Source organism: Phasianus colchicus, chromosome 1 (genome assembly GCF_987193195.1).
Source record: "Phasianus colchicus chromosome 1, bPhaCol1.hap1.1, whole genome shotgun sequence".
Lineage (NCBI taxonomy): Eukaryota > Metazoa > Chordata > Aves > Galliformes > Phasianidae > Phasianus > Phasianus colchicus.
The window spans coordinates 140,480,356-140,493,432 of NC_143436.1; the positions used below are offsets into that span (position 1 = coordinate 140,480,356).

The 13,077-nt window shown below is 46.6% G+C and overlaps 2 protein-coding genes across 4 annotated transcripts in view; one reads left to right on the forward strand and one right to left on the reverse strand.

The window, feature by feature from the left end:
* Positions 1–5,392, forward strand: part of NAXD (NAD(P)HX dehydratase) — a 50,818-nt gene extending 45,426 nt beyond the window's left edge. For both annotated transcript variants that reach the window (XM_090128760.1, XM_090128749.1), the window contains exons 11-12: positions 818–938; positions 3,063–5,392. In XM_090128760.1, coding sequence (XP_089984886.1) covers positions 818–938; positions 3,063–3,213 — 272 coding nt within the window. In that variant the 3' untranslated portion in view covers positions 3,214–5,392. The remainder of the gene's footprint in view (positions 1–817; positions 939–3,062) is intronic.
* A 441-nt stretch (positions 5,393–5,833) lies between these two features.
* CARS2 (cysteinyl-tRNA synthetase 2, mitochondrial) overlaps positions 5,834–13,077 on the reverse strand; it is a 35,159-nt gene continuing 27,915 nt past the window's right edge. For both annotated transcript variants that reach the window (XM_090128777.1, XM_031613789.2), the window contains 4 exons: positions 12,200–12,323; positions 10,743–10,841; positions 7,550–7,813; positions 5,834–5,992 (listed from right to left, as the gene is read on the reverse strand). In XM_090128777.1, coding sequence (XP_089984903.1) covers positions 5,918–5,992; positions 7,550–7,813; positions 10,743–10,841; positions 12,200–12,323 — 562 coding nt within the window. In that variant the 3' untranslated portion in view covers positions 5,834–5,917. The remainder of the gene's footprint in view (positions 5,993–7,549; positions 7,814–10,742; positions 10,842–12,199; positions 12,324–13,077) is intronic.

Here is a 13,077-nt window from a genome sequence, read left to right on the forward strand (position 1 = left end):
GCTTCGTACTGCCTTGTGTGCCTTGCTTGCCCAGGAGTATGCTAATAACCGGCTTCCCACTTTTGGGCTTGTTGAGAGTGGAGAGCAAGGGTCTTACATTCAGTGAAACCATCTGCATGTCCCTCGTAGTTAAAGCTCCACAGAGATCAGCTGGACCAAGGACCTTGGTGTATCAAAACCAGAAAGGCAGCAGCTGCTATCTGACAGAGCCTACCCACAGCGACGCTGCTGACAGAGACATGCACGGACTCTCAGGACACTGCTGACTGGCAGAGATCTCTTTTTGCCTTTGATTTCTACAAAGCCTGAAGAAAAGACTGTTTACAGTAAACTTTCTGATGTGCACAGGCGGCTTCAGAATTGAGTTCCATTTTACCCTTGCTCCCTGTAAAACACGTTGGTTTACTGTTGTAAACCCTGAAGGGCTGAGGCTCTGCAGAATTGCACTCATGCAATGGCTTCGTGGGGAGATCTGGGCCACTGTGGGGTGTGTGTGCATATAATGGCAGCATTGATGGTTTATGGAAACATGAAGCACTAAACTGCTGGGTGGCAGCGTTCTCTACAGGCTGAGTGGAATGGAAACAGCAAGGTCCATGCGTTGTGCCACGTTACCTACAAAGCATTGAAAAGTAACTGGAAAGTGTTTTGTTTTGTTTTAAATATTAACACAATTTAATTTTGTTGTTGTTAACAAATAGCGTATTTCATGCTGCCTGTGAGTTCCCTCAGAGCTTTGCTCCCACAGCCACAGCAATATCACGGTGTATAGAAGAAAAAATGTGCACCTGACTGGTTTTGGTTTGCTCATTCACAGTGCTTGTATGCAGTCACGAGGGAAGCAGCCGGAGATGTGGAGGACAAGGAGACCTCCTTTCTGGTTCCCTTGGAGTCTTAGCGCACTGGGCATTTCTGGCTGGAGCAGAAAAAACAAACGGGTATGGATATTATTAATAATTTCTTAATTGTTGTGAGTCTGTGTTCCCTTGTGGTGACTGTTGTAGTCCTGCTCTAGACATGTCCAAATAAAATTGGAGGAGTCACTGGGACTGAAGCATCCATGCAGTTTTGCAGGCGTGCTCTGGAGCTAAGGTACAGCACAAGACAAACATTGCCCAACTTTGAGGCAGAAAAAGAGTGTCATCTTGGCTCTGTTCCCACACACACTTATGTATGGAGCGTGTGTTTCCAAAACAGCTGAATGTTAACAGGAAATGTGAAGGGTAAGCAAGTGGTGGTCACTCAGTAACATCTGTGTAACTCAGAGCCAAGCTTGATGTAGTTTTGCTTCTGTAACTTGGTGAATTGCCTTGCATTGCACCTAAGTAATGTAGTGGGGCAGGTGGATTGAAACTCAAAAACAAAACACAAGTTCCAAGAGGGTGACAGTTTTAAGGCCAAGCAGCTGCCCTGTTTGCTCATACGTAAAGCAGATGTTCACCTGCAGCTGGCTGCTGGCTCTTCTGCTGAGTTACATCAATTCCCATCTGACTGCTTGGTCCGTAGAGTTTTGTGGTCTGTGAAAGAAGCTGCTTTAAATGGAATGGAAAGGATGACAAGCAGTTGTTAGGGAACAACAGTGCTTCTTCCCAGAATGTAGTGAGCTGTAGAATGTAGGCTGCAGTGTGAGGTAATGAAGCATCAGGCTTTTTCTTAGTCTAAATACTCATTTAAAAAAAATACACTTAGTTCGCCCTTATTTTCAATAATTTATTATGTCATTTAATTCACTAAGCAAAAAGATTTCCCCAAGTACGTCTCAAATATGTCATTAATGTGATTGTACATCCCATCTAGTGCTGTAGCAGTAGTGGTAACATACCCTTTGGTAATATATGAAATGGTAGCTTGCATGAGAAAAAGATGTGGAGTGTTTCATTTAATTTGCTGAGCAAATGTTGGTATTACTATCTTATTGTCTCTTCCAAAGATTGTATTTTTGGCATTTCCTCACACAGCAGTCTCTCTCATTTTCTAGGTATCTTTCCAATTCTTCCTGTATTCTTTCAGTCTCAGATATTTGGAGAAAGGGTATCCAGGGCTGAGCACAGTTTTGAAGCTTAAGGCTGAATTCTGCCTTGCTAGGTGCCCCACTGAGCGTGGCTGACTGCAGGAAATGCCAGATCCCTGCTCCACTTTTCATCTTTCTCTAGTTAGCGTGCTAAATATCAAATGTAATGAGCATCATCTCCTTGTTTCCATCACATAAATCATAACATATCCAGAATGGAAAATGAAACCAGGGTTGTTTGAATCTGAAGTTGCAGCTATCACTAAAAGAGTAACTTCGTTTTACATAATGAAAAGGGTGAGTTCATTTGTGTGCGTGGCATTCACCAGATAGTTGGGGAGATCAGCAAACCCAGCACATGTTCTGCACACACTCTGGCACACAGGCTTCTCCTAGTAACTAAGCAGGATGCTGAGGTGATGGCTTTGGAATACCATAGGCATGAACCTGGTGCTGGGGAACATAAGAACCGTGTGCAGGCTGCTGGGCCTCACATCTGTGCTGCCTTCTCCGGGGGAGGATCAGTGCTTGAATACCAGGCACAGATACGCTGTTAGGTAGTTCATCAACGTAGGGAGCTTCAAGAGAGTTCCTGTTGTGGCCTTCAGGTGTTACAGTGCTCTTGTTAAGCTGATTTAATGATACGTAATGACCTTCTGTGCAGTTCATGATGTATTTATTCATCTTCCCACTGACTGCAACCTGGTTGTCCATGACCCCAACGCTGTCTCTGAGAGCAGAGTCCCCTCTGTTGCTTATGGGGAAAGGAGCTCCAGTGTTACACCCAAGGGCGAGAAATAAAAGAAAAAAAAGGTATTTTTTAGGGACCAGCTGAGGTGAGGGCTGGTTGCCTGAGCCATCCCATTTTTAAGCACTTTTTTTTTTACATCAGTGTGGCTGCATCAGGGCTTGGTGTGCTCCAGCTCCATCACTGAGGAGCTCCCTGGTCCATTATAGGGTTACTTGCACTGGCTGAATCAGTCTTACACAAGACTGCTTTAGAAACAGAACATTCAGCTATGGTTTTATAATTTTATTTTTTTTCTTTTAGTCAAAATCCCTTCCTCGTGGCTGCATTTGGAGCTTGCTCTCTGACGAGGCAGTGCAACAACCAGGCCTTCCAAAAATTCGGACGTTCAATGACAGCCTCTGACATGGTTTCAGAAGTTGGAACAGCTTTTAGCAAACTTTTTGAAACCTGAAGTCAAAGCAGCTGAGAAGACCGACGACTGCAAGAATCATTGCATTTACAGTAGAATTTAAGTAATGCACCCTTCAAGTGCTGTAGCAGCATCGGTATGCTAGGTAGATTTTTTTTTATTTTTAAGAATAGAAAAATATGATTAATGTAGATATTTTTTAAGAGTTTGGAATACAGAAATGTTTTGGCTGAAATAAGCTGTAGTTGCAGATCTGTTATAATATAATAAAACTAAGCTGAAAGTATTCCTCTGTTCTTTTTGATAGTTATTGAGCAATAACTGAAATATGAACAGCAAAACAATGCACTTGAGACTTAGGTAAGAATAAAATTCTTCCACCAGCTCAACCGAATTTCCTAGATTGCACCACGGTTGTCCTGAGTTCATCCTTAGACCCTCTGTCTAGAATCTAATGATTGCACTTCACGTTTTGCCATGTAGTATAGTCACTTTAAGAAGCAGAAAGTCAGCCTCCTTGGAAAGGGAATGCATGAGCGTTGCTTTAGATGCTGAATGTAACTAGTTGCCTTTTCCATTCCCAGTCCCAGAGGCAGCATTCATTTTGACTGGACATCCTTCCTTCAAGGTCTCGGCTTTGGGAAGATTCCCCCATTGCACAATAAGGATATACTGTAGGTATATTAGTATTAAACAGCATTTATGCTTACCTGAGAGAAGAACTCTTTTCTAGTCCTTTAGCTGGTCTCAGTCATCCGGAACTGGGCACGATGAATTGTGTCACGTTCGCATTCAGAGAGGTGCTACGCAGGGTAGGAACGCTGTGCCACTGAGCCGACCTGCTCAGGCTCTTGGGTGTAATGGCAAAGTGCTGCTGAACTGGAGCTCTGAGAACATGAGCACGTATGTACATAGGTCGGTATCTGTTAGCCAACAGGAACACAAACTGGAGGAACTAACAGCAGACAACAGCATGCACCTGTACAGTCAGAGCTAAGGCAGGCAGCTGTGTGCAGTGAGCCACAGGAACAGAAAAATGCTGACAGCGGCCAAAGCTCTTTGTGGAGCAGCTGTGCAGAGACATGACCAAGACAGGTCTGCCCCTGTTTGTTAGGGACATACCTGGCTGGCTCAGTGGCAGAACTGCTCCGCTCTGACATAGGGTTTGAATGCTGGATACTCCTGCGTGGAGCCTGGAGTTGGACTAGATGATCCCTGTGGGTTCCTTCCAGTTTGAGTATTCAGTGTTGGATATAAAGGGGAAGTTGAATGGGATTCTGCATAACAATCATTTTTTATATTTTTGGAAATTCAGTCAAAACTTGTGAGGATTGACCCTATATGGAGAGAGGAGCATGTTCATTCTGAGCGCTCTTAGAGAGCTGGCAGTAAGTGGTGTTACCACTGAACCTACACTCTAGCTCCAGCTGTATATACTCATTGAAACGTAGGAACAAGCACACAATGGTGTGCCTTGTAGTTAAAACAGGTGTTAAATATTCATTGCAACCACTGTTTTCCAACTCTGGAGTGGAGAACAGTGACACGCACACGAGGCAGATCGTGTCCTCTCAGCCTGCAATAGCTTCCCACAGAAAGCACTGGCTGCTCTGCCTATCACCCCTCTGGCCCTTAGCATTACTACTTCTGTATGCACTGTGACTACTACCTCACCCCAACGCATTTTGTTTTTCTTTTTAACCCAATTACCTATTTTGTAAAATGAGTTTTTAAATGTTTGCTCTTTTTGGTCTGTGAGGGGTCACAGACTTCTTAAATTAGAGCCTGTCTACTCATAAGAGATGGATTTCTGGTGTTTACTTTAAGCAGTTTTCTACCCTCCCAGCATGCTGGGGGAAACCAAGGTACCATCATTTTTCCCCTTCATTGGAGAAGCCCAACAACTCCTTTAAAAAAAAATAAAAATCAGCAAACTGATTTGAAACAGCTACTGGATTTCCTGCAGAACACTGAGCAAAAGGTTTTGTATCTAGAACATCAGTGGCAGGGTATCAAAATGGCATTATAGCAAAATGGCACTTGTAGGCCAAGCCAATGGATCTCCATCAGTACAGACCTCAACCTGCCATGTTGGTTTTTAAGTCTACACAAGAGCTGTACCTTTGTTATTCACCAATGTACTCAATTGTTACAATTTTTAAACATTCTGGAAATGTAGCAATTCCTTTCAGTAGGAAATAAAAATATAGCAACTTAACAACACCGTGTACTTCCCTGTGTTCTGAGCACCTTTGCCCCCTCCAAAAGATGGGCTGTGTGAAAACCGCTGCTGCTTCCAGGTCATGGCAGCACAGAGCTACAGCAGCAGCACACGCACAGCACATCGCCTCACCCCTATCTTTAAAGCAAAGAGGCATTTGATCTCACCTACACTGTAGTTGCCTCTGTCATCAAACCACGCCTCACGGCCCCTTGGGTTTCAGTACTGAAAGCTGATCCAAGCTGCCCTGTACCGAGCCATCCTGCAGCCCTGGGTGAGGCTGGCACAGTCCCTCCCACTCACCCCTGTGCTGTGTGCTGGCTGCTTGCTCCGTGGGGGCTCAGTAATGGGACCAGGAGTGCACTGCGTGCACCACCTCCCTCTTTCCAATGCTGACAGACACACCCTGAGCCCCTGACATCACACTCTGCAAAAGCAAACTGAAAAGATTACACCTTATACTTTATTAGGATAGTAGCAGTATTTACAACGCAGCAGTTAAACCACAAGTCCAGCACTGAAGGCTCAGCTTTTCTCCTCAGCCTGCTGCTCTGCTCGCCTGCCTTCTGCCATTTCCCACGTCGAAGCTGTGCTTCTGTCCTGCAAGAACAAGCAGTGGGTCAGGCCTAGCAGCTGGGATTACAAAGGGTCTGCATCTGCCTCACACTCGGTCTGGATGCCCCATAATGCACCATGTGCAGTTCTGAGACGGTTCAAATTTATTTCCTTATTTATTTTACTACATCAGCTTTGTGCAGCAAAGCCATTAATCAAACGGGGAACAGAGATGGTGATGCCATCCCCCAGGAACGCCCGTGGTAGCAGTAGGTTGATGGATATTCCCATCAGGTTGCTTGAAGCTCTGTAATTCAGACAAACCTCATGTGCACTGAGCAACATAGAGAAGACACAGCACGCAGAAGTCATAAACTCAATCAATTGAAGAAATTGCCCTTTCTTCAAATCTGACTTTTACTGAATTCACTTATAAGCACCCCCTGAGCTGCTACTACAGCCTACAGCAGCCGAGCCCTCCCTGCCCAAACCCCTCATAATTCAGGGGTGCTGAATCAGTTCAGCACAGCACAGCGAGGAACCCCTTGTGCTGTACCTCCAGGAGTCTCAGAACAGCACCACAGAAAGGAGGTTCAGCAGAAGGCCCAAAGGCAGATGTGTACATACAGGGAAGCAAATGTTCCAGCTTCCCACGGCTCCCTCTGCTTTCACAGCTGCAGTTCAGCACCACGGTGCTCTGTCCCTCAGCCCAGCGCTTAGCAGCACGCTGGCTTCCATCTGAGATCCTGAGCTGACCGCAGCTCCTGCCTGCTTTTAATGGCAGCACTGACAATGCCTCTCACGCTCAGCAATTAACAGGGATGCCTGTGGTCACCCCCTCATGTGATCCTGCTTTGTATCTGCCCCGTGGTAAAACGATGCAAGGACACTGAGCACAGCTCACGTGCAAGGAGCGGCATGAACTGCTGAGCAAAGCAGGGATGATTCTGCATATAAGAAGCAAGACGGAACTGAGGGCTGAAACTGAGGTGAGAATGCAACACTGGAAGAAGCAGCACCTCCTGAAGCAGCAGTGCAGCATCTTGAAACCAGGAGGAGATAGCAATGCAACAAGGGGACTTCTCTTGAGCACAGTCAGGGTAATGCAAAAGGAGAAGACTGGCATTAGGAACAGACAAAAAGCAGAACGCACCACAGAGAGAGAAGTGGTACAGGAACCAGGGAAAGTATGTACAACTCAAAGAGTGAGGAACAGACCCTCATGTGAGGACCTACACTTTTGTTACGGGTGCGTAGGTAGAGGGAAGGCAATATTTCCACTAGTCACCTCAGTTTAGTTTCCTGTTCCTCTTCAGTCTTTTTAAAATAACACACATCACTCCTAGCCCTTCTTCTGTATTGAACTGGGACAATTTCAGGATTTCTGAACACAATGGGATTTTCAGTGGCAAAACAACACTCCCTTGGCAGCTGCAGGAGCTACAGCTTGCATGGGAACACAAGGCAGAGGATCAGGACAGCTGCCTCCTGCTACTGCTGTTGTACGGAGAGAGGGCACAGTGATGGGAACTGTGAAAGGGCACAACTGGATGCTGCCTGACAAACCATGGCTCTCTCATGCAGGGAGCAGCTGTCTTCTACCTTGATGTGGATTCCGAAGGCAGCCAGGTCCCCACGCAGGCTGTCACAGGCCTCCAGAAGGGGTTTTCTCTCCTGCATCAACTGCCGTCTCTTCTCTTTCTGTTCTTGTTTTGGTCCTTTTGCTCCCACGGCACCTTCCTCCATTTGCACAGTCTCTGTGGCTTCTGGCAGCACAAGAGCGTAGTTACGAACCTTTGTGCGGAAGCTCACAAGCTCATCCATCACATTTGAGAGCAGAGCTGCATTTCCTCCTCCCACTGCAACCTACAAACCAAACACGCTGCTTTAAAAACATCTGAGAACGATTTCAAAGTCAATCACAATTCAGCAGCCTCACCACCCCTCTCGGATGCGTGCCTTCCATTACAGTGATGAAACTGAAACATCGCAGCCCATTCCTCACACTGGACAGAAGTGCAAAGAATCACAGAGTCACCCAACACTTTGGGCTGGAAGGGACCTCACAGCCCACCCACCCCATCCCGTGCTGTGGGCAGGGCTGCCCCCCAGCAGCTCAGCTGCCCAGGGCCCCATCCAAGCTGGCCTTGAGTGGCTCCAGGGATGGGGCACCACAGCTTCTCTGGGCAGCTGTGTCACCACCCAAAGTTATGGCACGATCATACTTTCAAGTAGCTCCATGTGTTCCCAAACATGCAAGAGTTCCTCTTGGAGCAGGGGTACCTGTGTGAATGTAGCATGCTGCATAACCCAGCTGTAAAACTCATCACCACAGGAATTTTTGCTGCCCAAAGCATACGTCACTTACAGGAGATTGGACAAATGAATAGCAGCAGGGCCTGGCAGCAACTCTCAGCACAACAGAAGCCCAGCCACACAGCTATGAGCTCCTCAGGAATGAGGACACACACCAGCCTCCTACCCTGCGTATGAACCCCAGCCCTCCTCAAGGAATACAACCAAGGAAAATGAGGCATTTTTTAATCAAAGAATCATAGAATCACTTGAGTTGGAAAGAACCCTTAAAGGCCACCCAGCCTAACTTCCTACAGTGAACAGGGACACCTACAGCTCGATCAGGGTGCTCAGGGCCTGGTCCAGCCTGACTATGAATGTCCAATGATGGGGCATCCACCATCTCTCTGGGCAGCCTGTGTCTGTGCCTCACCACTTTTATTGTAAAGAAATTTCCTTATAACCCATCTAAATCTCACCTCTTTTGCTGTTACATTTTTTTATTACATTTTACTTTACTCTTAGTGAAGCACAGCAGTGCCATAGGGCAAGGTGGCTGCAGTGATACTTGGCTGGGAGCAGGACTGCAGCTGAGTAATTAAAGCCAGAGGGGACAGCATGTCATTCACAGAGCAGCAGGGTGGGATGAGGAGGAGGTGCTACAGAGGCTGGGAACAACTGGAGGGGAGGAATAGAAGAGAGCTATTTGAGGGTTGGAGCTTGAGATGTTCATGGCTCTGCATTGTTGTGAAAGACAGCAAACTTTCAAAAGAAATAAACATAGAATCATAGAGTGATTTGGGTTGGAAGGGACCTTTAAAATCACGTAGTTCCAACCCCGTGCTATAGGCAGGGACACCTCCCATTAGACCAGGTTGCTCAAAGCCCCACCCAGCCTGGCCTTGAATGCTTCCAGGGAGGGCATCCACAACCTCTCTGGGCAGCCTGTTCCAGTGCCTCACCACCCTCACAGTAAAGAATTTCTTCCTGATAAACATTCTGAAGAAGAAGTTTATGGGACTGAAAGTAATAAATTTAAGAGCCACAAACCTAGGGCAGGGAGAAGAGCACAGTAAATGCTTGAATGCAGAAGGGAAGGAGAGTAAAGATGAATGGTGAGTGGGGCTGAGCAGCATGCTTCCACAGGCAGTACTGCCAACATTCATGGAAGCACTGATCCATGGCACAAAGGCAGGATCCTCCCCAAGGAGGACAGTTTGAATATCAGATCAGTTCATCTTCCATGTAAAACACCATATGGGCTCTGAGAGCTGAGCTTAATTTTCTTCTTCTGTAGTACCAATCAATTCAAAGGGCCCATATGGAGTTTTGTAAGGAAACATGGTCCTTGCCTGTCCCCAGGATGATTCCTGCTGTTACTCCTGGAACACTGAACAACTTGGGGGAATTTAGGCCTCACTCTGGATTTTTGGGTGGACCTGTTTGGAACCAGGAGTCAGACTCAAAGATATCAACTCAGGATATTCTGTGGTTCTATGATTCCTTGCTCACAAGCTCCAAACAGGCAACGATGCCTTCCATGCACGGGCCAGAACCCCAGCAGTAACTGGGAGGGCTGCCTAAGAGAAACATTTACTGAGACTTCTGTCTGATCAAATCCATCCTAAGTGCAAAAATGCATTCACCCTACCTGCCTGTGGCTGTCCAGGCTCCTTCCCTAACCCATAGAGAGAGGTACCTCGCACCCAGATGACTGTACAAAATGGGACTACTGCAGAAGTACAGGGAGTTACGTTAGACTACGTGGCTCACCAGCTGCAATGAATTGCATCTTAAAAGCAGGACAGATCCCCAGGCTGTATGCAAGTACCCCAACCCAAGTGCAGCTCCCAGCAGCCTCTCCACTCATTTGTCAGCATGGTAACAGCCAGCTCAGGGAGCCCTCTCTTCTACCTGGTGACCTCACACCAACACTGTCTGCTGGCCCTCATACCCACAGAAACCAGTGCAGCACACAAAGAAGGAAAGCATTAAGGTTTTTTTGAGTTCAGTAAAAATATATATCCAGCGACACTTGCTTACAGACAGCTCAGTCTGAAGGAATGAGCTGTTCTCCCTCTCCATTCCTGCCCTTCCAAGCAACTAGGAGGTATTTCCAGCAAATATCCTGGATGCAACCATCAGAAAAAGAGGAAGAGCCAGGTACATAATGCATACATTACACTACCAATGTAAAGGCACTTGAAAAAGTGCTGACTTTCTCATTCCATTCCTCAAGCGTGCGTTGCTACACCACGACAGCTGCAGAAGTCATACAGGGACACCCACAGGAAGAAACAGGCTCCCACAGGGCTTCATCCTTTTCTGCCTGCTCAGATGCTTTCCTAACACACCACAGCAGAAACCACAAGCAATGCAGGAAGGTTTACTGAAGCCATAAACAGCTCTGTTACCTCTGATGCTTTTAGCAAGTGCTCCACAGAGCATAACGCTGACACTGTTACTACACACCAGCTCATCCCAAAGAGGAGTTTCATACCTGCCTTTCTTCAAAGGACATCCCGAGGGCATTAAAGCAGCCTTCTATATAGGAAATAATGCTCCCGTACACAACCGAGCTTCTGGGAGATCCAACATCCTGTTAAGAAACACTCAGAAGAGATTGCCTGGTCAATAGTCATTACAGAACTCAGCTCTCGACAGCCAAGCCCACAGGGGAAACCACTGCTAATGGCACAGTCCCACCCCTACCAGTAAAACCCACCCAGATGGGGAATGACACGGCTCTGAAAGCACCTTCAGCCACCTCCCCTCACAACAGCAAGGGGAAAGATGTGCACGGAGGGGGGCTGTTACCAGCAGTCACAGCGAGGAAGAGATGCATGAAACCACAAGATGTTGTGTGGGCACAGTGAATGAGGCATGAAAACTGCACTCTGTGCATGGAAGGGCTCCATGCATGAGAACCAAATGAAGGCAAAACTATAAGTTCAAGGGCATTCTTAAAATAAATGACAAAAAAAAAAAAAAAAACCACACACCACCTTCACTGAGTGTCTTACTGATCTAAACAAGACTGCTCTGAGATTGCTTGTGGTGTTGTGCCATACCCTGCTAGCACCAGCAGTGTATTTAAGAACTGAGGTCTTTATTTATTTCCTCCACATTTATTTCAGTTTTAAAGAAAAAAAAAAAAATCAAGGTTAAGTGACAGATTGAGAAGAGATTTAAGGGACTAACGCTTGCCCAGAAAACAAATAAAGACACAAACAACCAAATCAGTAGCTGATACTGGGCTTTATCCACTATCTCCAGTAGGATCTGAGATAAATCACAAACTGAAAATTGCAAAGGATCTGAACTGGAAGGAGCTGATGTGAAGCACTGAGGAAAAGGGGCAGGAATGTACCAACTGAGATAAGGATTATGAGAAGATTAAAGAGGAACGAGCCACATTCACATGAATTCACTCACAGTTGTTAAGGAGGATAAGTGCACGCCCCTTGCCTAGGAGTTGAAGCCTCAGGAGTGGGGCTGCTCCCAGACACGTTCCAGAGGGCTCAGAGCTGAGCTCAGGCACCAGCATGCACCTGCAGCTCGCTGTGCCTGCCTGCCACAGCCCCCCAGAACAGCCACCTCCTGCTCCCCCTTGGGTCAATTTCTATGCATGGACAGTAGGCAAAGAAGCATGGTAAGGCCATAAAGCCTGCACTACAATTAGCAACATGGCACCGTGGCTTCAGGCCTTTCAAAAACCTCAGGTATAAATAATAGAGGGCAGCAAAAGAGACACACTTTGTCCACAGCGAGGCATAAACGACAGCTATATACAATTCCTGCTACACGGTCAGGACAAATGGGTACCATTAAGGTCAACAATTTATGGAGCTTTGTTTCTGCTGTTTTCTTATGTGAACAATAAACTAATCTGTCTGCGTTAAACAGTGGGACAGTGGACAGCTGTCATTTTCTGATCTCTGTATCCTAATGGGTTACCTTAGTAACAGCCTTAAGCTGTCTGTTGCCATGGTGAATGAGGTCCATAATTGCTGCAACAGCCCTGGAGGTGTCAAAGTCATCTGCAAACGCAGCTTTCACGTTTACCTTTGTGCTGGCCAGCCTGCAAAGAGGAGAAACAACATTTAAGATAAGACAAACAAGATGCCAGCAGTATGCTGAATTCATCAGCTATTCAGCCAGATGGAGTCACTGAAAGGACACTGCCATTTCCTTCTTAGCTGCTCTGAGAGATGCTGCACCGGTCAGGAAAGAGCACATTCTGCATCTGCAAAGGGAGAAACTTGATGCCTGTCAAAATCCAAAGTGTTAGACCTGTTCAATAAACACATCACTAACCAAAGGAACCAGCAACAGTAGAGCTATGCTAGCCTAATCATTTAAAACCACATGGAAAATTCACTTCATACTAAGCACATCAACTATTTGCTAAGCCCTTTCTTCCCCCTGCAGCCCACTTTTTGTGCTAGTGGCACATTTCTCTCCCAGAGCCCTGTCCCACACCTCGCTCCAGCAATTGACAGGAGAGCTGAACCAGGGCTGCAAACAGTGCTGGCAGTTTTCTCTGATAGGAAGCCAGATGAACTGCACACTGATAGGCACCGACCCCAGGGGCTGTTTCACAATAATGCCCAAGGAGCATGGTTACCTGGGGACCTCCAGCTATTCCAGCTCTTCTGAGAGGCTCTTCTTTTCCCTGTTTTGCCTGTTGCAGAGTGATTTTGACTGGAGTGCCTGCCTCTCTCAGGTATCAGATTGCAGCCACCCTAAACCCACCCTAAGCTCTTCCCTGTGACTTCTCCCTTCTCTGTTCAGTATCTACCACTTACCAAAAATATGAACTTTGTACCACCTTG